The 24,430-nt window shown below is 40.3% G+C and overlaps 1 protein-coding gene across 1 annotated transcript in view; it reads right to left on the reverse strand.

Annotated features, from left to right (window-relative positions):
* LOC111154258 (PH domain and leucine rich repeat protein phosphatase 1) overlaps positions 1 to 24,430 on the reverse strand; it is a 208,362-nt gene that overhangs the window by 43,856 nt on the left and 140,076 nt on the right. Inside the window, exons 5-9 of the mRNA XM_022513762.1 lie at positions 13,091 to 13,237; positions 12,249 to 12,479; positions 6,347 to 6,549; positions 4,498 to 4,558; positions 1,883 to 1,978 (exon numbers count right to left, since the gene is read on the reverse strand). Of these exons, the coding sequence (XP_022369470.1) occupies positions 1,883 to 1,978; positions 4,498 to 4,558; positions 6,347 to 6,549; positions 12,249 to 12,479; positions 13,091 to 13,237 (738 nt within the window). The remainder of the gene's footprint in view (positions 1 to 1,882; positions 1,979 to 4,497; positions 4,559 to 6,346; positions 6,550 to 12,248; positions 12,480 to 13,090; positions 13,238 to 24,430) is intronic.

Genomic DNA, 24,430 nt, shown 5'->3' on the forward strand with positions numbered 1-24,430 from the left:
TGTTTAATCCCTTGACAACAGGGCATTTCGAATTTGCTTTGAACAAGCATTTGTTAAGCTCCCCAAACAAGCCTAGACAACACAGATCAAATCTAAGATTAATTAACTTTGGGGAAAACTGGACAAAATATCTGTTATCTTTACTTAATTGTTGGGTTTGTGTACACACTATCTTTGTTGCAGCCTACAGTGAAAACAGAGGACTTAGATGCCATGGGCTGCGATCTGTTGGATGGGCGAGGAGGAAGTAGGGAAGGGAACAGAGAAAACAGAAGAAAGGTAACATTCCAAGATTCTTTTCAACAAATTCTTTTTTCTCATTTCCCTTTTCCCCATTTCCCCCCAAGATAGTAGCCTATCTTGATTTTTGCTGTTTTGTCTTTTGAAAGGGTCTGTCCCGGTGTCACACCGACACACACTGCTATCCACAGGTCACAGCACCAAACCATCGTGATAATGGTGATGGGCTGCCCCAGGTCACGTTAAAGGCTCAGTCAATACAAAACTCTGAGCAGAAAGCATTTTCAGACAGACTGAAGTTCCAGGTGTAGCATATGGCCGAGGAACAAAATAAAATCAACTGAGCTTTCTAGGGATTGAAATGTAACCCAGATTTTTTTTATGAGATCTACATTCTTAGGGTGTTAACCAACAGAAATATAATGCAGGCCACATATGTAATGGTAAATTTTCTAGGACCCACATTAAAAATGGCAAAAAGAAACATAATTCTTATACTTTATTTGATCCAATATATCCAAATTATTATTTTAACATGTAATTAACATACAGTACTAGTGAGATACTTTGCATCTACTGTACATTTTGTACGCTGGCACTTCTCAGTTAGGACTAGCCATGTGCTAAGTCTCTAAAGTCACATGGGACTAGAGGAGCCACACTGGACAGCACGCACACACACTTATAGAAGACACATGGCATTTCCATCATCATGGAAAAGTTTACAGGGTAGTATGGGAACAGCCTACCTTTTGTTATCAATTGCATGGCTAGTCACTAACAGTCAATAGTATTTTGTACTGAAATTCATTTACCTGAAGATCTTTGTCTTATCTACAGACACTAGACCTCATGACATGGCTAAGTTACAAATCTTGCCATTCAAGTGAAAATTATGAAATAAAAATAATACACATTAAGACAGGAAAGAGAAGGAAAGAAAAGTTCTTGGACTTTGATTCCAAATTTCATAACAAGAAAAATAGAATCTAGTTTGCTTTTTTCTATGTTTAATGATGTAATTATCTTTTTTTCCCCCCCAAAGTTATGTTCAATTAAAACCGAGAGTTAGGGCACCTGGGTGGCTCAGTGGGTTAAAGCCTCTGCCTTCAGCTCAGGTCATGATCCCAGGGTCCTGGGATCGAGGCCCGCATTGGGCTCTCTGCTCAGCGGGGAGCCTGCTTCCTCCTCTCTCTCTGCCTGCCTCTCTGCCTACTTGTGATCTCTGTCAAATAAATAAATAAAATCTTTAAAAAAAAAACAAAACAAAAACAAAAAACCCCGAGAGTTATTTGTGGGGGAGGTAGACATGTTAGGTCAACAGACAGAAGTGAAAGATTCTGAAAGAACTGAGATTACAGAGGTGAACATACTGTTTGCTGAGTTCTCAAATACTGTGTATTTAGAAACATCCCCTAAGCACTGCCCTGTGCGGCTCTGGAAAGCCTGGCTGACAAAATCTCACCCTAGTCTTCACCACATGAAGAAAGTCTGTAATTCACAGCCCACGCATGAGGTAAAAGATACCAGAAATAAGGTTTTAAAACAAATTTTTTTTTAGGAGTTCATAATAACAAGCTAAATTATTTTAAAAAACTGCTTATCTAATTTGCAATACTCTCACCAGATCTGTAACACTCACCGTGCAGGAAGTTCACATATTTGATTATGGCCAATATCCAAAACTTCTAGCTTCCGGCTTTCGCATACCCACTCAGGCACGTTTTCTAAGCAGTTCCTAAATATGAGAATATACAATTTTTTCCTTTGATTGGAATTTGGCCTAAAATATGGTCTGAAACTCAGAATGATTACATAAAATAAATAAAACTTCAAACGAAATACCAAAGTATAGTGAATATTAATCAAAAGGATATGTATATGCCTTTTAATCTAGTAGCAAGATGAAGTGTGACAAGAAAGAAAAAGTAGAAAAGGACACAGTTATGTCATCTCTAAAGTCTTAAAAAAAAAAAAGGTCTAATTCCCAGAATTGCTATATTAAGCAGTGTATAAACCTATGCAAGCTTACCGAGAGGATGTCTTATTATTGGAAAAAACAAACAAGTAAACATATACATTCTTCCAATTAAGTCAAGTGGCATAAAACAGTTTTATTTTTCCAATTTATGTTTTTACCCTTAAAATACTTCTCAACTCCAACAGATATCATGAGAACACTGCCATACATCATAGATAAAAGGAAAGAAGAGTCACCAGTGAATTGAATGAAACAAGCGAACTAAACTAATGCTGGCTTTATCATTAAAAGAACTCATCACTTCTTAGACAAAATCTACTAAAATAAGTACCATCCCTATTCATGGATGATTAGCTTTTTCTCTTCCTTCTTAAATATGTGAAATGACCAGACCCAAAGCATATAAAGCAGTATGTACATTATGAGTGCACTTCTTTAAAAATAGATGAACATTCCATGGAAATATGATGCTTGGGACAGGACTATATCAAAGTGAAAACCGTTGTGATGTTAAAGGTGGTGGCATTATGTGTGTTTTAAAAATCACGTTAATTTTACCAGTGTACTAACTTTTCAGTTAAAATACAGAAAAGGTGGCATTATTTTCTTAGTGTCTGTACAGGTACACATGGTTCTGGCTTTGAAGCCCTGAAGATCGATATACTTAATTATTTTATTTTATAGAAGTTAACCCCTACGACATCTTCGTAAGATAGGAGAGTGAAAGTCCCTCTCACTATAAAGAACCTTAACACATAGCAATAAAACTCTTATCAGTGATAAAAATAACCTGGAACTTTGAAAGTGAGGGCGTAGTAAACACCATGATGGGTGACAGCTCAGTTCCTGTAGATAACATACTCACATAAGAGGAGGAGGGTGAAATGCTCAAAGCTATGTCAGGGGAATCGGGTTTTCTCAGAGAAAGTCTTATAGTTGGGGCAGCAAATGAGGCAGAGAGGGTTGCACGGAAGATTCTGGACAGGAAAATTATAAAGAAAGATGGGTAGCATTTAAGTGGCAGAATTCAGGGAAAAGCAAGACAGGGTTTCCAATTCAGTCTCACTTAGGGATTTCAGTGGGAACCATTTGCCAGTTACATCCTATAAATAAAAGGAGAATAGATTTACTCTATGGCCAACTCTGAAAGAAATCTGTTCAAAATACTTATATAGACCCATGTATGCAAACCCGCTGCAGTACTGTTCTTATTTGGGATGAAGATACCAGCATTCAAGACTGTTAAAAAAAATAATCAGGTGAAATCTGACTTCAAGTTTATTAAACAAAATTGACATGAAATTAGTAGAAAATTCATGAAGTACTATTCGTAAAGTATTTTATAATTACAAATCTCTGATAAAATTGTAATTGGAATAATTCTGACACTTTCTTAAATAATTCTGATTGAGAGCCTCATTAAAATAACTAGGTTTGTGTATTTTTATAACTAAAGGCAAATTCTGCAGCTGACCAATTACACGGCGGTTGTGTTGGACTTTGCACACCCATATAAGTTAACACTTGTTACACTGAATGGGCCACAAGCCCCCATGTTCTGCGGTTGTTCAGACAATTTTGGATATTTCCTGTGGAGTTACGGTAAAAGTTTCAGTTTTAGTTTGTTAAGATTATTAAAGTCTAATTTGTATAAATACATGCTTTATGGCTTCAAGAAAAAGTCTACTATAATATTTGTGGGACCTGGAGTAAACATGACACCTTGCAGTGGTGAATTTGTATAAAAGGTGAGATGGTCAGCTTGTTTGCAAATAAGCTGAGAAACGTGAGCAGGCTGGATGGAGATCCTACGTTGGCAGGCTTAGCTGCTACTTTCTAACGTCTCTTGGCAAGAAGATGTAGGTGCAAAGTAAGAGGGAAGGAAAAAGAAAATCAAAGATAGCACAATACTTTAAAAATGAAATTAATATCATTTCAGAGAAAGACTGAAGATATGGTTAATTTAATTAAAAAATTTCTGGACCTTCCAACCATAGGACACTCAACTCACTAATCTTTCAGGCCCAAACATGGTGGTCAAATTGGTGTCCACACGGATGTAACACCTTGATTCTTCTATTTTTAACTATAGCACACAAACACATTTTAACTAACAGATATTTACGTACATTTTTGAGAGGGTAAGTAAGAACTATGAATTTAATTTGTAGTATTTACCATCAAAATATATAAGAAGTTTTTAGGCATAAGCTCAGACAGATGATCTAAATAACCTCAAGCAGACTCTTGGCGAGCTCTAGGCCTTGGCTTCTTACCTTGAAACATCCATGTAGGACAGATAACTTGGAACTGGGTAAACATCCAATTGAACAAGTTCTAAGAGGCAAAGAAAAAAAGACAAAGACATGATCATTCGAGTCACACAGAGACTCTTTTTGTATATAAAACATCATCACTGTGCTTTATTCACCATTGTTTAGGTTAGGAGGTACAATACATCCATTTGTTAAACTTGGAAACTACAGGGAAGTACAGAGAACTCCCCATTTAGTCACAAGATCTTATTCAGGAGATCGAAATAAATCACTCCTTCTACTCTCCTACCTTTCCCCCACCACTCACTGTGGCTCTCTTCTTGTTATGTTTGCTGAACAGTACCTGGAACACTAACTGTATGAACACACTCTGGTAAATCTGAAATTCCTTCCATAAAACCCTATGCATCTGGCTTTTGTCTTTTTTATTCTACTGAAACCATACTCTTGAGGGTCACAGATGACTTCTACTCAAACCTGAAACCCTTTCCTTAAAACTGTATGAAATAGGACACCACCGTCCACCTTAAGGCTTCGTCTCTCAGAGTGGCTTCAAGACGTCCTTCTGTTTCTGCGAACACTTGCCCTGTAATTCACCAGTTCGGCGTCCGGCTGGCTGCCTGCCGTGCACCAGCCTTCTAAGCTGACCCCTGCTACCAGCGCTCTTCTCTTTTCCAGTCACCTTACTTCCACCATTGCACGCACCACCTCTGAACAGATGAGCCTCAAACCAACATCTGTAGTCCTGACTGCAAGTTCCCATTTGCTCTCACGAAAACCATTACAGGGATGGCGATTAACACAGTGGCAGGGGCTCTTCTCTTCTCCCATAAATGCACCCTGTACACTGCTCTCACCGTAACAGTGTTACAGCATCACTTCCTCCACTTGAGAACCTCCATGGACCCTCTGTAGTCCACGGCACTAGCTTCAAAGCGTCACCACCTGACTCCAAGCCACGCATCCCATAAACACTTCCCACCATTGTCCAGTGGCTACCTAGGAGTTCAGAATTCCCTGTCTTCTCCCATCTGCTGAACAGCCACGTTCAGATTCTTTCCCCTTCGATAACCACTTGGTGCCTCCTGGCCATCCAAGCCCAGTAATCCTCAGCGACCTGTAGCTATCTGATGTTTGGCTTGTTTCTCCTGTGAGTTGACAATAAATTCATTTTAAGAAAAGGGGGGGAAATCCCCTATCCTTTAGAACTCGGGCACTACACTATTCATAGAACGAGTGCCTGATAAACAATTGTTCAACCTGCGGTACTAAATACTTATTTTCACTCAGTTTTCTGATTGCAGGGAACTGAAATCTTCACTTGAGTAACACAGGTCCATAAGATCTTTTCTTTTTAGAATGGTTATGATTTCCAGATTCTGAAGAAGAGAGCTCATTAAATGAGTAAGACTCCTGATCTGTGGTGTCCCTGTGGGTATATAATTCAGGTCTCTCTGAGGATTAGCTCCTTTGTTAGTGGAGCATGAAATCTGAGACCCTGAACAGAGTCCAACATGGACCTTCCTTTCATTTTCACTCTCCCATATTAAATCGTGTTCCAGATTTACTATCCTAACAGGGTAGTCCAAGAAATAGTTTATTAAGGCCTTTTGAGCAGAGGACCCAGAGCAAAAGTGGGGGGAGTAACTTACCTAAATATCACCATATGAGAAAAATAAGTTGAGACCTATAAAATCTTTCGTTTTGGTTCTTTTATGATTTTTACCTCAGCAAAATCTGACACTTATTTTATTAAACGTGCAAAGTAGAAATCAGAGTGAGGCAGAGATGATGATGTGGAGTCAATTCCTGGAAGAAGAGAAACTTTGATGTGGTCCACATCACATACCGTTAGAAGCGGCATAGAGCGCTTTTAGGAAATAGCCACAGATGTTTAATGTCACCAGCTGATTCCTTTCACAGTGTAAAACTTCAATGTTGTTGAAAATCATGGCATCGAGATCCCCAAGCTTGTTGTCGCGCAGATCGAGCTGAGTGACATGCTGGAGAAAGTCCACTTCATCTGCTATTAGTCTCCTAATTACGTTGAGTCTTGAGGAGAAAGGACAAAGAGACTATAATTAACCGCAGTGCTATTAATAAGTGGCCACACCCTAATATGCCGAGGTAAGGAGAAGCCTCCCTATATTACAGTCCTCCAGGATTTCTTTAATCTCTACATCGGGACTTCCTTAATTGGCCAGATTCCTTGGTTATTTTTAGCCTCAACCCCAGGAAGGTCTTAATCTTGACAGTATATTCTGAAACCCAATTTGGAACACTTAGGCTGGAAGAAAAGCACATATGTCGATTTTTGCCTTAATTCATTTTAAGAGGGAAAAAAAATCCACTTAATCATTTATTTTCCAAGAATTGGGCTGAAAGAACACAAGAAACGGAACCTAGGACAACCTGTTAGGCACATTAGAACTACACTGAATATTTAAGGAAGGAGAAAGGATTAGTGAGCAGGGAGATGAGTAGTTCATATAGGACAGAATTTAAGGGACAACTTGGCTGGGGCTGGGAAGGGGTGGGGGGTGGGTGTGTGTGGAAATGAACAGGAGCTACATATGCACCAGAGGTAAGGATGCAAACTTCTGGATTTCCGGCTGGCTTCGGACCAAGGACTGATTACCAAAACCATCTCCATCATTAAAATACTACTTGAGGGCACCCGCGTGACTCAGTCGGTTAAATGTCCGACTCTTGATCTCAGCTTAGGTCTTTGATTTTAGGGTTGGGAGTTCAAGCCCCATGTTGGGCTCCACAAAATAAATTAATTAATTAAAAAAATAAAATATTGCTTGAAAGAACAAAGCACAGAAAATACTCTGGCATCTAGGATTTGCTGAGAAATTACAAAACAAAGGACCAAACAATGGGATCAACAAATCTAGGACAGAGCAAGGCACAGGGAAAACTGGCAGAACCTCGGCCACGAGAACTAGCTGGAACAGACTGAAGGTGCTGTGGGTGGGTTGCCGAGAAGATAACTGAGTAGTAACTGGGACTAGGAACCAACAGAAGGAAGACACACTTAACTCTAAAGGGGAGAAAAGTAGATGAAAATCTCGATTCTAGTTTGCTAGGCTACCCCCAACTCCTTTACAAGCAAACAATATGAACTCTGTACTTGTCATTACAAAGCCAACAAGTGCTGAAATAACACACTTGGTCAGAAGAGCATTAACAGCAGGGCGGGAGCTTAGGAAAAAGCTAAAGGTTCTCAGTTTTGAATGCCTGCCCTTTGAAAAAATAAAATAATGGTAGCTAAAAAACATAAAATGATGGCAACTGAATTAGTAATAGTAATAACATAAAGTCACTGAATCACAAGGATCCGTGGCAGATAACAAAGAGTGAGCATTTGTCAGTCCGTAAGCAGAGCGTATGGCTTCTTTAAATGTCCCCAAGAGGGTTTGTTTTTTTTGCTTCTTTTTTTATTCCAGGTTGTAAGATTTAAAAACTGGCCTCAACCCAGCAATTTGCCTATTTCCAAATGCTCACTAGATTACTAGAATATGTACACAGAATCTTTTTTTAAAAATCTCATCTTAGGGGCTCCTGAGTGGCTCAGTTGATTAAGCGCTGGACTCTTGATTTCAGCTCAAGTCATGATCTTAGTGTCACGATCTCAGGGTCGTGAGGCTGGGCTCTGAGTCAGGCTCCATGCTGCGTGCAGAGCCTGCCTGAGATTCTCTCTCTTTCTCTCTCTCTCTCCCTCAGCCCCTCTCCCAGCTAGTGCACACGCTCTTTTTAAAATAAGTAGATATTTAAAAAAAAAAAAAAAAAAAAAAAAAAAAAACTTAAAAGTTAAAAAAAATCTCATTTTGGATACAAGACTATAGAAATCGAAAAAAAAGTCCCATATTCTTCTTACTTTACACTGTAAGTAATTCTCGTAATGTGGCATTATCTTCTTCATTCGAAATCGCTCCCTCCTGCAATTTCACTGTGTTAACACTAAAATAATTAAAGGGTTCATTTAATGAGGAGACAAAAGAAAATCTATAATGAGAGGGAACATTCAGTTTAAATTGCCAAGTCTTATCAGGATCCAAATTCAGAAGTGTTCAGGCTCAAACCATAATGTAACTATTTAGGATGAACTTTGAAAGAAGCAAAATGTGATTCAAGTCTCCTTCCAATAGTCCCCAGCTGGCGCGGCCATTTTACTGATTTCATAAGCAGGCGCTGAGGCTTCCTGTGTGCAGATGGGCCGTACGAGGCAGCATCATGCTCTCGTGCCAGTCTGCTGCTCGTCACCTTGCACAGGACCTTGAACAAGTCACCTAATGTCCTGGTTAAGCCCACGCCTAATCTGTAAAATGGGAGTAACACCTTCCGTGTCCGACAAGGCTGCTGAGAAAATCGAATGAAGGACGCGCCCACGGTATGCAAACAACAGAAGGCGGGTCATGACCAGGAAGGTGACCCGTGGCTTTGGGTCAGTGAGAGACAAAGAAAACAAGGTGTCTGTGCACAGACTTTGGACGTTAGTGAGGAAAATCACGTACGCTTTAAAATACCAAGACCACAAGTATGTGACAAGTGCCGTAACTGACGTACGCACACAGAGAATGGTCAAAAAAGATGCAATGGGCGGGGGGGGCACCTCATCTGAATGCCCAGGGTAGGCGGGATGTAAGAGATACAAATGGGCAAAGAGAGCAGTGCACAAGCGAGGGCAGAGCAGCCCCGAATGAGAGGAGTGCAGGGCACGTGAGAAGCTGCAAGGGGGGCTTAGTCAATGAAAGTACCAACTAAGTGCTTACGCTGGGTAACGAGGATAGAGAAGAACAGTGTTTCTCGGTTATCTGTGGCGAACGAGCTCTGTTCTGGACTTCTGATCTATCACAGCCTGATGTGGAGTCTTACCGCACATGCCCAGGGCACAGCCCAGCTCAGCCCAGGCAGCTCCCCAGGTGAATTCACCAACTACTAAATGAGTCTATTCCCCGCAAAACGAGATGAGTTGCTTTTATGAGTCTACCTGCACACTGCGGCAATGTCAAATCACTGTGTGTTCCTAAAACATTAAGTCTCAATTTCTACACATATTTCATTGTAGAGAAGTAACAGATAGTTGGCGCACCAGCCCAGGTGGGAGGACCACACTTCGAGTAGCTCTGAGCTAGAGCCTCATCCCCAAGGGACTCACAGGCTAGTAGGTTGAAACCAGGTACGAGAAGTTTAAAACCTCTAGCCAAAGAACTGCAGGCTCTGGGCAGGACTGTGCTGGCTTGCGAGGCTACACAATGGAAAGAGATGTCTCGGCCAGGAGACAGCAGCAGCAGCGGGAGGGGAAAGGAAGGGACAAAGAGAGAAACTAGCGTGAAGCAAGAACTGACAGAATGTGATGGGGGACCACAGACAGGGTCCAAGGTTTTGTGTCTATAGAACCAATGAAGTGATGTTGCTATCAGTAAAACAGGAATCCAAGGGGAAGAACTAGTCGAAGAAAGAATTAAACTGTTTCACAGGGTGTGGTTACATGTGCCAGTGGGGGAACCAAGGTGAAACTACCCAGCAGGCACTTGAAGTGGCATTAGTCCCGAGAAGAAAAATAAGGGTCAGAGAAAGACTGGGGATAATCAACATGGAGACAGAAGGCAAATGATGAAGCCTTGAGGGCACCGACGACCACCAAGGCAGTAACAAGTGATCATGGACGGGTGTGGGTAACGTGCACAGTTTGGACTGAGAGGAAAGAGGGGTTATCAAGGATGCCACAGAGAACATACTATCAGAGTCAAAGAAAGTAGATATGGGAAAAAGAATAAAATGAAAAGAAAAATGATAAATGATCACTTTTAATCTGATATTACATTTTCATCTGAAGGAGTAAAAAAATGCAGTAAAATTAGCCCTTTGCAGAAACTAAGTGAAAGTCCCCTGAAAGCCTCCCACTAGTTTCAATTTAAAGTACCAGGGCAGAATTACAAGCAAATCTGACCAGATCTTCCCCTCCTCCACTCAGTGGCCTGGAGGGAACGTAAGCTGGGCACAGTCATTGACTATGTCGAGTGTTCCAGTCTACTGTGGTATTTAAATGTCCTGCAACTGATTCCGTCTAGAAAGATCCAATTAGAACTAGAAATCTAGGAGGCTCCATTTAAAATGGCTTAAATGCTTTAATATGAAAGTTTTCTAAATCCAAGCAACTCAGAGAAAAATAATGCTAACAATTTAGAAAGAAAGTTAACAAGAAAGGTAACAAGGTGTTTAATGCCATCTCCTGTGACAGTCCAAAAAGTTCTCCAAGTCAGATAAAGTATTACCATTTGTACTTCTCGAATTAAGAATTTTAGGCCGGCAAATTGCTAACCAACACTTCCCCAGGTGCAAAAGGCATGATTTCTTTAGTCTGAGGAAAGGGAAAGCCAAGTAATCCTTGTTTTTTGCTTTTGTTTTTTTAAGATTTTATTTATTTATTTGAGAGAGAGCGAGAGAGCACGAGCCTGCAGAAGAGGGAGAGAGAGGGGGAGAGGAAAAAGCAGACTCCCCACTGAGCTCTGAGGCTCGATCCCAGGACCCTGAGTTCATGACCTGAGCCGAAGGCGACGTTTAACCGATGAGTCTCCCAGGTGCCCCAAGGAAAACAGTTCTTTGAGGGACTTGAATAAATGAGTTTCCAAGGCCAGACATATAAACGCAGAAGAAAAGGAGCAAAAGATGATGCTTTTTTATACTGATAAAAGTCAACAGGCCTGAGTGAGAGTCTAGGGTTACCAACAGAGAGGAAAGTGGGTAGTAAGGCAAAGAAAGAGCCACCTTTGACAAACGGAGGTGTAGAGTCTAAGAATGACAGCGGTGCAGATTCCATGAGAAGAAGAGAATCCTCAATTAGGTAATAAGAATGATACATAAAACATACTGGGAGTGTGAGGCATTTAACTCGATTCCCTCCCAAGCTCTATGAATGAGGTTCTGTTACTAACCGTAATTTAGAGATGAGAACACAGTTGCAGGGTAATTAAATATCTTGCCCAAGATTTAACATCATGAGTATGTGGTCATCAACCCCTGGCTAATGGAGGAATTAGGGTGGTTGAAAAAGTATCAAATTGGGCAAATTAGTATGAAGGCCTAAGCCTGATATGTTGCTTTGCAGGAACTCAGTCCCATGACAGACTCTTCTTTTTCCTTAAAAGCGAGAAATTTAGAAGAGTTCCTCCTTGTATGCTGGTTCTTTGTATATTAGAAACTAAAACTAAACCTCACATACTAAGGGATGATCACGGAGCATCTTTAATGTAGCAAGGACTATGCCAGTGGTTTTAGTTGGAGTAGCAAGATCGGGAATCAAAATGGGGTTCCTTGCTCTTGTGAGGTGTGAGGGTGGAGGTTCTGACCAAACTTAGGCCTAATGAGAGGTTATGAATTTTATATTTTTATAAAGAACAGTAAACTAAGGGCAGAACCACATGGACAGAAAAATAAGAAATTAAAATAAGTAGGTTAAGTAATTTAGTTTACTAAATACATTACATCACATTAGGGAAGTCGAGGGGGGAAAATTTTAAGAAAGAAGAGATGCTCAATGATGTTACCTATCTCAAGCCACGGAAAAGGAGGACAAAGAGATAAAATATCCACTTTGTTCTCAATGATATGGTTTTCATTCACCATAAATTCCAACTAACCAGCCTGCTTGCCTTGCAAAAGAATATCACCAAAAGGGCTCTAACCTACTCCTAAATGTAAGTCAACCACTTAAACGGGATATATTTCTTAAAAATAGTTACCTTAGATCCACATGTTTAATGTGAGGCATTTTTCTTAAAGCCTGTAGCCTAAGGGTCTCCATACAGTTTCCAGACATACAAAGTTTATCCACAGCAGTCAATTTCTCCAAAACCTCTGGAATGTCAGTGAATTCATTGAAAGAAAGACCAAGATAACTAAGCTGATGCATGTTCTCCAACTCAGGAGGAAGGGCCTGGAGAAAGTTTCCATCCAACAAGAATGTCTGTAAGCTAGTAAAGAAAACATAAGAATTATAAAGAGAATGTGTCAATTTTAACATTTTTATTACCACCGGACAAGTTCCCCAAGTATAGATCATATTATTAGGAAAAGAAAATGAATTATCATTTGCAAAATGCACAAGGGCAGGGCCCAAGCAGTAATACACCACAGAGAAAAGATCAGAGATAAGCATCTTAATCTTTTACTGGAAGCCAAAATTATGACCCATTTTCCCAAGCTGGATAGGCATGAATGGGAACAACGTGGGCTAACTACGTAGTCTGAATCAGCCCCAATACCCATCTTCCATTGTTACTTTAAATATTAAGTCTTAGAATTCAACATAACTCAGAAAATGAGAAAGTAAGCATGTCAACTCATGGGTAGACAATCATCTGCGGGGATCTTCAGTTCTAAAACAAGGATATTTTAATTTTTTATAAGACTCTAAAGAGTACAAAAGCTAATAAATGAAATCTCCAGAAGAGCCCCATCTCTCGCTTCAGAGCCAAGACTTCCATGGCCAACATAACAAGTTAACTCATTTCATAGGCTGCGGCCCCAGGGCAGCTTCCCGGGGTCTCTGCGGGGTGCCGCGCGGTGGGGCTGGAGTACGCACTCGTGCATGACTCCCACGGCCGCCGGGACCGCTCGCAGGGCATTGCAGGACACGTTCAGCTCGGTCAGGGTCGGAATATTGCAGACCGCAAGTGGGAAGTCCCCTAAGTGATTATTGGAAAGGTTAAGACTCTTCAACTTGGTGAACCTGTTAGAGTGAAACAACAGAAAAGACAAATGTCAGAGATGCACAACATCACATCAGTTAGCATAGCCTTAGCGATACTCTAACCCAATTCAGCCGGGGGGGAAACGAGCCCACGGAGGTTAAGCGCGCTGCGGGGCTGGAGGGAACCGCTTCAGACCGTAAGGCCAGTGTTTTCCCTAAAATATAAAACATTTACAAACAAACCAATTTGTCAGTCTAGAACGAGATTGAATATTGGAAGATGGGAGTTGGACTGGAGTAATTTTGTTCGCTTTCCCCGGGGTCAGCTTCATGAACGCACCACGACGCGCTCACGGGGAGGGAGGGCAGGAGCAGGCAGATCCGAATTTCTGTGTCAGCCACACAAGTCACAAACCTTTCTGCTCCATCTCTCCCCAATACAAACCTGAAATAAAAAATTAATTTATCAGAACTATACACGCTCCCAGGGAACCAAGTCCTATAGTTCCACATTTAAGAACCAATGATCATTTTTCATTCTCAACCCAGCACTGATGCCGCTAACTGCACGCCGGGTCTGGGAAAGCTCTTCTCACTTCACTTGTACCACCTTCTCCTCGCGCAGCCACTTCCAGCCTTCTCCGGCTGTTTCCTCCTAGGTTTCTTTCTTTTTCCTTCTTCAACTTCTCTTCCCCGCTCCGTGGTTAAATGTTTCTCACAGATGTGTGCTTTGCAGCTCCTTTCCTACCTCTACCTTGCCTTCCTTGGAAACCGTCTTCCTGCTCTGTGAACCCACCACACGCCATCTCCTGCCTCCCGGGCTACCCTGCAGGATTTCCAGTGTGAAACTCAACCTACGTCTTTCTCCCAGACCAGCACTGCCTTCTGATTTCTTTTTTTAATGGCTCTTTTCTCTGTGTTTTACTTCTCTGTCGGTCCACTGCTGACCTCTACCCTTTTTTTTTTAAATTTGACATGAGAATCAGATTAGTTATTGCATTATGCTAATTATTTTTTTAAAACTGACCAAGCCTAAATACTGGGCAGTATGTATGATGCCTAGAACAGACACATACATCTTAAAAATAAATCCAATTCAATCCCATCAGCATTTTAAGGAAATTGTCATGTGACCCATCTGTTGAACTTTATAATAAAAAAATTAAGCTTTTTTAAAAAATTTTTTAAGATTTAGTTTATTTATTTGAGAGACAGAGACAGCACACACATACACAAGCAGGAAGAGAGGGATAAGCAGAGAGAGAAGGGCAAGCAGACTCTGTGCTCAAGAGCCTGAAGCAAAGCCGATCTTATGACCCTGTGATGGTGACCTCAGCCGAGGTCAAGAGTCGGATGCTTAAGCAACTGAGCCATGCAGGTGCCCCTAAGCTTTATTTTAAATAGCAACATAAAGTTTATTCTAAACAGAAAGGTGACAATGGGCCTATTTGACAGGTTAAAGAAGCATTATGATTTTTCTTTTATAATAGTAATTTTCTTAAATGGTGAAGTATAGACCTAATAGTATTTTAAATTAAACAAAACAAAACCGTAAGAATTAACTGCTAAACCTGAATAATCATTTTTAATTTGCATTATACTTTACAATATGAGTCATTAGGCCTTCTTAAAACAAAGACTGCTCATCCTTTACTTGGACTAAATCATCCAATATCTATACTACATGAGCTAGAATTACAGGTTGTATTATTCCTAGTGCAGAAATTCTCAAAGCAGGGCTGGAGGACTTAAAAGAGGTCACTCAGACCCTCTCAAGAGAATTCCCAAGGTCAAAACTACTTTTGTAACAATACTAAGTGCCATTTGCCTTTTCCCATTCTCCTTTTCTCTCAAGTGGCCAGTGGTGATTTCCACCTGGTCTTTGCGATAGCACACCAGACTGGATGCAGAAACAGGAGAAATCCATCTATCGTCTATTAAGCCAGACACGAAAACATCTGCAAAAATACAAAACAATGACACTCTTGTACCTATTTTTTTTCTTTTCTAAAATAGTTACTTTTCATAAAAAATGTATATGTTAACCAGAACGGGTTGATTATTTTTCTAAATGAATACATATTAAAATGCTTTTCAGTTTAAGTTTTTAATGTTGTAAATATCAAAAGATTTAATCCACATAAATAAAAACAGCTTTGGGGCCCCAATATTTGAGAGAGTAAAGGAGTCTTAAAATAGGGTTGCCAGATAAAATACACAAAATAAACACATTTTCTTTTTAAAGATTTTATTTATTTATTTGACAGAGATCACAAGTAGGCAGAGAAGCAGGCAGAGAGAGAGAAAGGGAAGCAGGCCCCCTGCTGAGCAGAGAGCCCGATATGGGACTCGATCCCAGGACCCTGAGATCATGACCTGAGCCGAAGGCAGAGGCTTTAACCCACTGAGCCACCCAGGCGCCCAACACATTTTTTTTTTTTAAAGTGTAAAGTCTGTCCCAAATATTGCATGGGACATACTTATACTTAAAAAAAAAAAAAAATTGTTGTTGTTTTTCTGAAATTTAAATTTAACTGGGTGCTTTTTTGTCCTTCTAAATCTGCCAACTCCATCCTGAAACAGATGAACCTGCTGTTTTAGTCCAAACAAAAACAGTACCCTGCTTTCTAGATATGATTCCTCATTTGGTAGAACTGGCCACAGTGTAAAAATATGCACACAATAAACTGAACTTAGAAAAAAAAGTTCCTCTAGGAAGGAAAAAGACCTACCAGACATTATCCAACACAAGAGAATAGAGATGAACCGATTACAACTCCAGGAGTTACTCAAGACAGCAAATGAAAGCATCTACTTTTGGAAAAGTATTTGTCAATAATAGGGAGGCGGGGGTGGGGGAGTGGGTAGTACATTCACCTTTGCAAACAAATTTACTAGAACCACACCAGCCCTGACAACAAAGAAAAGCAAAAGTAAGCTGAATAAGTAAAAAGCAGTAAAAAGAAGAAACAAACAAAAATAAAACTCTCTCATGTGTGTGTGTGTATATATATATATATATATATATATATATATATATATATATATATATTTGCATTTTAAAATGGCCACGGGCTGTACATATAAAAAAGTGCAATTATTCTTTGCATCAATTCAATGATAAAAATACTACCAGACCTTATGATAACGAGAACTGCCCCCAGTCCCAGGGGCCAAGTACCACCCCCACACCCTCCCCACCCCCGCCCCAAAAAAGGAGTCTGCACAGTCCAGTAAGATAGCAACAGCCCTCAGTGACTGGTCCAAACTGAAATGGGGCTGGTCCATACTTAGATGTTCTCTAAGTATAAATACACAACGGATTTCAAACACTTAATACGAAAAGGAATGCAAACTCATTAATAATTTTTTAGAACAGATAGCAATTTTGATATACTGCATTAAATAAGATCATTATTAAAATTAATTTCAACGGTTTTTCCTTACTTTCTCTAATGTGGCTTATCAGAAAATTTAAAATGAACTCATGTGGCTCACATTATACTTTTTCATGGAGAAGCATTTTCTCCATACCAAGAATAAGCAGATTCCAGAATTCTTTACCCAAATGACACCACACGTGTTTTCAGGGCTTATGTGGGCTTCCCTGGGCCCATCTTCCTCACCCACAGGCCCTAGGTGTAGACAGAACTTGGGACAGCGTGTCCACAGCCCTGTGGTATGAGGGATGGAGCCAGAGACAGAATAAAAAGATGTTTGGGCCACCAGCCAGACTTCCCCACACTGCCATATCTAGTGTGGAACACCAAGGGGTCAGACGATTTTGAACGTGAACCTCTGCTTGTGAGTCATTAGATCTGCTAAGGTAGGAGGAGAGAACATGTTTTATTTAACAGTTTATTAGCTTGATTATAACTTAAATATTTAGATATGGTACAGCGCCTCCATTTAAACTCTTGCCCTAGACCTGTACATTTGAAGGGCTGACTCCGATTTGTAAGTATCTTAAAATTTCTTTCCTTCCTTCTCATCACAGTCCCCACATCCCTCATATTCCTCCCTGTGCAGCCCATCCCCCAAATTCTTCCCAGAAAAGAACACAGTGTTCAGTAGACTTGTTTAGCAAACAAAGCATGAATTGTTTCTGAGAACTCAAGTTCTTGGTCCGAACACATTAAAATTCATTTGTTTTGGAAACTCTAACCCTTACCCTTCTTCCAGTTCCACTTTTTCTTTACAGATGTGGAAACAGTCAGATTACAGGCATCTGCCAATTCAAAAAGCCCTTGGGAGAAAGATAACCTAGAATCTACTTCTCTCAGGTCTTAAAATGGGGAAGAGATACCTGGATGGCAATGTTTAAGTTAAAAGAGAGATAAGAAATCAGAATGGGTAATGGATGACCTTTCCTCTCTTTACCTTCATCCAAAAAGAATGCAGAGGAGGGAGCAAGATAACAGGGAAGAAAAGACTAGAAATATCTCTCTCCTATAAGACATTTACCTCTGTCATGCTAATAGGTGAAACCCATAAATTACCAAATGTACACAGACTCAGATTCCAAAATAAAACTGGCTGGCTTTGGAAAAATACATATTTGGTGAAATATTTTAAATAATTTTATTTTAAGCTATACACTTCCTTTTTTTTTTTTTTTTTTTTACTATTACAGTTCTTAAACCCTAGGAGTAAGTCCTACGTTACAGATAATTCCTCACAGCTGTTCAATATAGGTATGTAGAACACAATCGGAACATCCTAAAATTTCAGATTAATAAAAATTACTTTAATGATGATTGTAACAACTGTAATGGTCAGGTTAGCAGTTACTAAGGAATGATTCTTCTTGATGTTTTAGAAACGAAAAGGACAGGAAATTCTGTAGTTTGTTTTTTAAAACATCTGTTATATGTATATTCGTACACACAGTGCCAAGGCTAAAAAAGTTACCTGAAGTGGATATATCCTCTTCATTTCTCAGTTATCTAAAGTGAGAATAAAGGGGCCTTTGAAGTCATTTTCTCTCATTTCTCAAGCTCGCGGATACAGAAAGTCGGCTCAGAGAAACTGCGTCACATACAGCCTGAATACGCTGCCTGTCAACATCAACACTACCTCTCATCGCTCCTGCTCGTCTTTATTACTTCTTACTAGAGACTTTAATAGGTACCAATTACTAATAATCCTAAGTCATAGGTCAAAGGGTGGTCTCAGAGCAGAGTATGGAAAGCCCTCTTTTTTTCAGCCTCCCCTCCCCCTACAGAGGGTGGTGCCCCCTCGGCAAAGGAGGACGATGGATATTTTGAACACCATGTGCAATTTCATTTAAAGCAATGCAGCCACAAGCCAGGGCCCACCAACTGGCCAGCAACCTGTGAGGCCTGACTTCACTCTGCAGAGCAAGCAATCTGCTTTAAGGAAAGAGCTGTAATTCATGTCCATTTGTTCTTTTTTTTTTTTTTTTTTAAGATTTTATTTATTTATTCATGAGAGACACAGAGACAGGGAGGCAGAGGCAGAGGGAGAAGCAGGCTCCCTGGAGAGCAGAGAGCCCAAAGTGGGACTCAATCCCAGGACCCTGAGATCGTGAGCCGAGCCGAAGGCAGCGCTTAGCCATCTGGGCCACCCAGGAGCCCATGTCCATTTGTTCTGTAACAGAGCTCAGGGTAGGGGAAAAATCAAGATAACATGTATCCAGCGTCTAATAGAGTAATCTTAGTTAATTCTTAAAGCTAATGGGTGGTATTATAACATTTAGTCAATGATAATGGGCATTGTAGGCTTCTAGAACTCAGGTCTCAACACAAAGTTCCAAGGTACAATTTTTTTTTTTTTTAAATACTAAGTGCCACAAAAAAGTGCAGTCAGGGGTGCCTAGGTGGCTCAGTCAGTTAAGCCTCCAACTCTCGACTTCAGCTCAGGTCATGATCTTAGGGTTGTGGGATCCAGCCCGCACCCAGATCCATGCTCAGCCCCCTGACTGTACCCTGCCCCATGCCCCGCACTCTCCAAAAGATGGATAAATTCTGAAAGGAAGGAAGGGAAAGTGCAATCAACTAAATACTTGATCATCTATAAAGACAGAAAACTCTAATTATAACTTAGTTCACAAAGAAAAACTGGAGTCCCTCCCCAACTAGGTATCCTAAGGGCCATATAACAAAATGTAGGATCGCCTGGCGGGGGTGGGGGGGTGTCTTAAAATGATGGAAGGTCACCGGGCTTGTTTTGTCATGATCCTAGACGCTATTGATCTTTCTCCTTTCTCAGCATGTAACCACTCAATCTCCCCACACTCAAAATGCAATGGACAAAGTTCTCTATGGATATTTAGGAAACAAAACCAAATAAATAGTATGATGATTCTTTGGAGACATAATTAGTTTTAGATCCATCTAAATCTTTAGTAATATTTCCATAAAAATATAGTAATTTGACCATAAAATAAATGACAGTATGGCGGAGGTACTCCAGTTTTTAAACCTATTCAAATGTGATTAAATGGGAGTTACGCATTATGCTCATGAAGAGGAAACCATACTTGCTCTACTCAATGATTCTAACAGAGAGAAATCAATATTATTTTCCGGAGTTATTATTCACTACAAGTGGGTCAATTAGAAAAAGATTCCCTGGTGATTGGATTTCTGTTTCATAGTAACAGTCCACGTTTCACTTGTTTTTTTCCCTGTGGGGAAACATACTAATACACTTTGGAAATTATTAGGCTCCAATATTAAGTAATGAAGGACCTGCTCTAGGGCTGGAGTTGTAAGCCTAGCTGTGGGCTTAGTCTCCTGCTTTCCATGAATTACGAAAAGCAAGCTCCCTAAAGGCTCAGAGTGGGTGTACCGTAGTGGAGAGCTGCCAGGCCCTCAGCGCTCTGTAATTCCCACTGCAGTAGCCTTTAAGAGGATTGCTTTTATTTGATTACTGAAATAATACATGCTCATTTTAACAAGTCGAACTATAGGAGCATATAAAGAACACATTAACAGTCTCCTCTACGTCCTTCCAAATCCCATCCCTCCTGAGATGACCAGTGTCAAGTTTGGTGTACAGGCTTCCGAAGCTCTTCCTCCCCAGAGAACACATACATGCATAAATAGGAGATAACCCCCCTCTTTTTTGAATGGGCTTATACCACACACATTTTTTCTGTGACTTGTTTTCTCATCGACTACAGACAAATCATCTTTCGGAGGCAGTAGGTAAAAGTCTAATTCACTCTTCTGACAGCTGTATAATACACAGAGTACAAATGTACCCCAACTGATTCCATCCATCCCTCCACTGACTGACATCAGGAGTACTCCCGGCTGTTTTTTGCTGTTAGGAATAATTCAGCATATCCTCTTGTGCATCGGTGTTTTCATTTTGCAGTATTTGTGGGTGCCCAATGACTTACCCATAATTCTGAAATCCAATAGGCTCTGAAAATTTAAAAATTTTTCACTGATTCATGTGGTGACAAAAGTTGACCTGCGCTGATGTGAATATCCTGACATGAATTTGTTCCCTTTAGAAATATAAACGTGTCTGCTCACAGAGCCCCAAAGCCTGCTAGAGGTGCTATATAATATACGTTTCTATATTATTTTTAATAATCTGAAACTCTCTGAAATCTGAAACACAAACAGCCTTAAGAATTTTGGGTCAGGGATTGCGAACCTGTTTTTCTAAAAGTGTAACTGATGGGCCCAAGAATATGTGCAATTTAAACTTTAATATGTACTATGAGATCACCAAATGTTGTAGAAATTCACAATCATCCCTGTTGGAGAGGGCTCCTTTCTATGTTCCTTTCACTAGCCCTTAACGTTGGCATCCTTTCCACTGTGGCCAATCTCATGGGCAAAACGTGGTATCTTTTTGTGGAGTGCATCTTCTTTGGGATACACATTCATATCCTTTTTTTTTTTTTTAAGATTTTTTTTTAATTTATTTGACAGACAGATCGCAAGTAGGCAGAGAGGCAGGCAGAGAGAGAGGAGGAGGCAGGCTCCCCGCTGAGCAGAGAGCCCGATGCGGGGCTCGATCCCACGACCCTGAGATCATGACCTGAGCCGAAGGCAGAGGCTTTAACCACTGAGCCACCCAGGCGCCCCCACATTCCTATCCTTTGCCTGTTTTCCTATTGGGTTATCTGTCGTTAACTTAGTAACTTGTAGGAGCTCCCCCAGTGTTAATTGCCACACCCAGTGTCATATGCCGCTGTGTCACATGACACTCAGACTTCCTGTTTCATTTCCCCACTCTGCTTGTTAATGATAACTTAAGCCACACACTAATTTTTATTTGCTCAAATTTGACAATCTTTTCCTTGATGGAGTCTATACTTTTCACCTTGCTTGGGAAGGTCCTCTTACCTCACCCCAAAATGGTACAAAAGTTCTCCCATGTATCTTCATATTCATGTATTTTATTTCATACACAAATCTTTATTTCGCCTAACACTTATTTCTTACATGTGAAGCTTGGTAGAGGTCTACTCCCATTTTAGGGGGCTTTGGGGGTGTGTGTGTCTAGTAGTTAATTATGCCAACAGCATGTATTAAATAAATCACCATTTTCAATATTCATTCAATTTAACATTCATTCAATTTTATATACCAGGAAAAGAGTGAACAAAAAGAGAAAGCCTACTACTGTTCAAATAAAACGAAGCGAAAACCGTAGGTTAAAACAAGCCACAGGGGCACCTGGGTGGCTCAGTGGGTTAAAGCCTCTGTCTTCGGCTCAGGTCATGGTCTCAGGGTCCTGGGATCAAGCCCCACATCGGGCTCTCTGCTCAGCGGAGAGCCTACTTACCCCTCTCTCTGCCTTCCTCTCTGCCTACTTGTGATCTCTCTCTCTGTCAAATAAATAAATAAAATATTTTTTTAAAAAAGCTACATTTACTTTTTATTTCTCTTTTTCCCCAGGATAATTTATAAAATCAAATGCCTGCTCTTTGGTTCTTCCTAAGAGCCCAGCTGGTGTCATGGAGCCTATAAAATGCTTCGATTAAACAATTCATTTGACAGAGTAACTTGTCTCCTTTATCTGTGGAAGGATAAATCTTGGAAAGAGTATCAAAGTACTTTTAAAAAATGTGTACTGAATGTACTCTCTCGAGAAGCATTAAACCAGTGAGTGAAAGAGACGCGGCTCAGCAGCTTCTTAATTTACCCTCCTTGCACTTTGAATTGACTCCTCTAGCACAGAATTGCACTGTTTGTGAACTTTGTCCCACAGCCATGTTTTAATATTTTTGCCTAACCCAGGTATGACCCAGGGCAACCAGGGCGACAGTATTTATGTCAGAAAACAAAACAATTTGCAAAAGACTTAAAAGGCGCTCTTTCCCTGGATACACAGACACATCTGCGGTTGCGGTGGCCTGGGAAACATTTGAGTCACAGAGGCCACTTCAGACCTGCTGGGAATGCCTCCTCTTCAGAAACCATGACTCAGCTCCGTTTAGCTCTCATACCCCAAACTCTACTGCCCTGGGACTGAACTCTCGTTGGTGACTTCTCTGCTTCTTGGTGCAGTGATTTTTCCTGTTGTCCCTTTAGGACGAAGTCCACCAGCCTTGCACCCAGTGAACACCTGCCAGGGTCTTCTGGGAGTTTCGGCGCGCATACGAATATACAAATGCTAACCTGGTACACAGCCAGCTTCTCAGCACTTGAGCCAAAATACACAGAAACCATTCCATCGTAATCCTAATCACCATTAATGACTCTCAGCACAAGCAAAACAGGCGTATCACCTTTTCATATGACTCAAAAACAAAAATAGACACACGCATATCCTTGGATAAAACTATATTGGAGAAAAATTTTCTTAAGAATTGCTGCAGAATAAGTAGAGGAAAGCTACAAGTCACAAACATAATTTTTCCAAAATAATAATCAAGGAAATCAAGAACACTCCATGTTGGCCACAATTACAATGGACATATTGCTGGGATGCAAATTAAAGCATTCCCTAAAGGGAGACATTTCTATTTTAATCCTCTTTTTAAAATGATTCAAATAGGAGGTGCTTATTGGTTACTTACTTTGTGCCAGACCCAGGCTAAGTTAACCCTATATATACAACAGCCAACAGGACAGAGCTCCAACCCACAGGGGTTGGTGGGGTGTGGCTGGCTCCCATGAATCGAGTAAGTACACTATATAGAAAACCACTCCTGAGACACCTGGATGGGCTCAGTCAGTTAAACACCTGCCTTCAGCTCAGGTCACAATCCCAGGGTCCCCGCAGCAAGGCCCACAGTGGGCTCCTTGCTCAGCGGGGAGCCTGCTTCTCCCTCTGCCTGTTGCTCCCCCTCTTGTGCTCTCTGACAAATAAATAAATAAAGTCTTCAAGAGGAAAAAAAAAAAAAAAAAGAAAAGCACTCCAAATCATAAGATGGTAATCATGTGGAAAGAGTAGTCGCTCGATCTACAGTAATCTACAGTAACCCCGCACTAACCAAATTCATGAAAACAATGAGTCACAAGAAGCATCAATCTGTCTTCTGATTCTTTTATGAACTGGCAATACAATGACTGAAACGACAAACAAGCATTATGTTATTATGTCACAGTTAACCTTATCTTTCCTATGAAATGGTTTCTTTATTCAATTTATCCCTGACTACCTTTTCTCATTTTCTTACAAACAGATTTGCCCAAAGTCAATTCAATTGCAACATCATTCCAGAGATGTTTAATATTAACCACCACACTAGCAGGACAAAGAACAAAAATGTAAAAAGTAGAAAACAAATCGCTATTTCCACTCGTCTTCTCAGAGGAAAGAAAAAGAGAAGACCCATAAAGTATACTTGGTAAAATCCCAGTCGAGTCATATAAGGATATATAAAAATGAAAACTAGATAACATCTCTATCACAGATATCAGATTATCAAAGGAGAAAATGAACGTAAGCTAAGGTCGGAGAGAATAATTGTATCATGAAAATGTGCTTAGACATGAGCAGTTTAAGCTCACATCTCAAATAAACCAAGTATACCTGATAGTTAACAGAAAAAATCCAGTACCCAAAAGTTTACTAGATACAATAAAAGTCTAACCATCCATTCAGTAAGCATTGCCTGAATTTGTATAATGCACAAAGGTGTGTAAAGCATACAAATATGAATTACAAATGGTTTTCACCCCCCAGGAATTTAAAAATAGTTTGGGAGCAAAGGCGCTATAATACAAAGCACAAGATGAAAACTTACTGGAAAAAAAATCACGGGTACTTACAGAAGAGAAAAGTCACTTTGATCAA

The sequence above is a fragment of the Enhydra lutris genome, unplaced genomic scaffold, assembly GCF_002288905.1.
Source record: "Enhydra lutris kenyoni isolate GAN:26980312 unplaced genomic scaffold, ASM228890v2 scaffoldscaffold36, whole genome shotgun sequence".
NCBI classification, from domain to species: domain Eukaryota; kingdom Metazoa; phylum Chordata; class Mammalia; order Carnivora; family Mustelidae; genus Enhydra; species Enhydra lutris.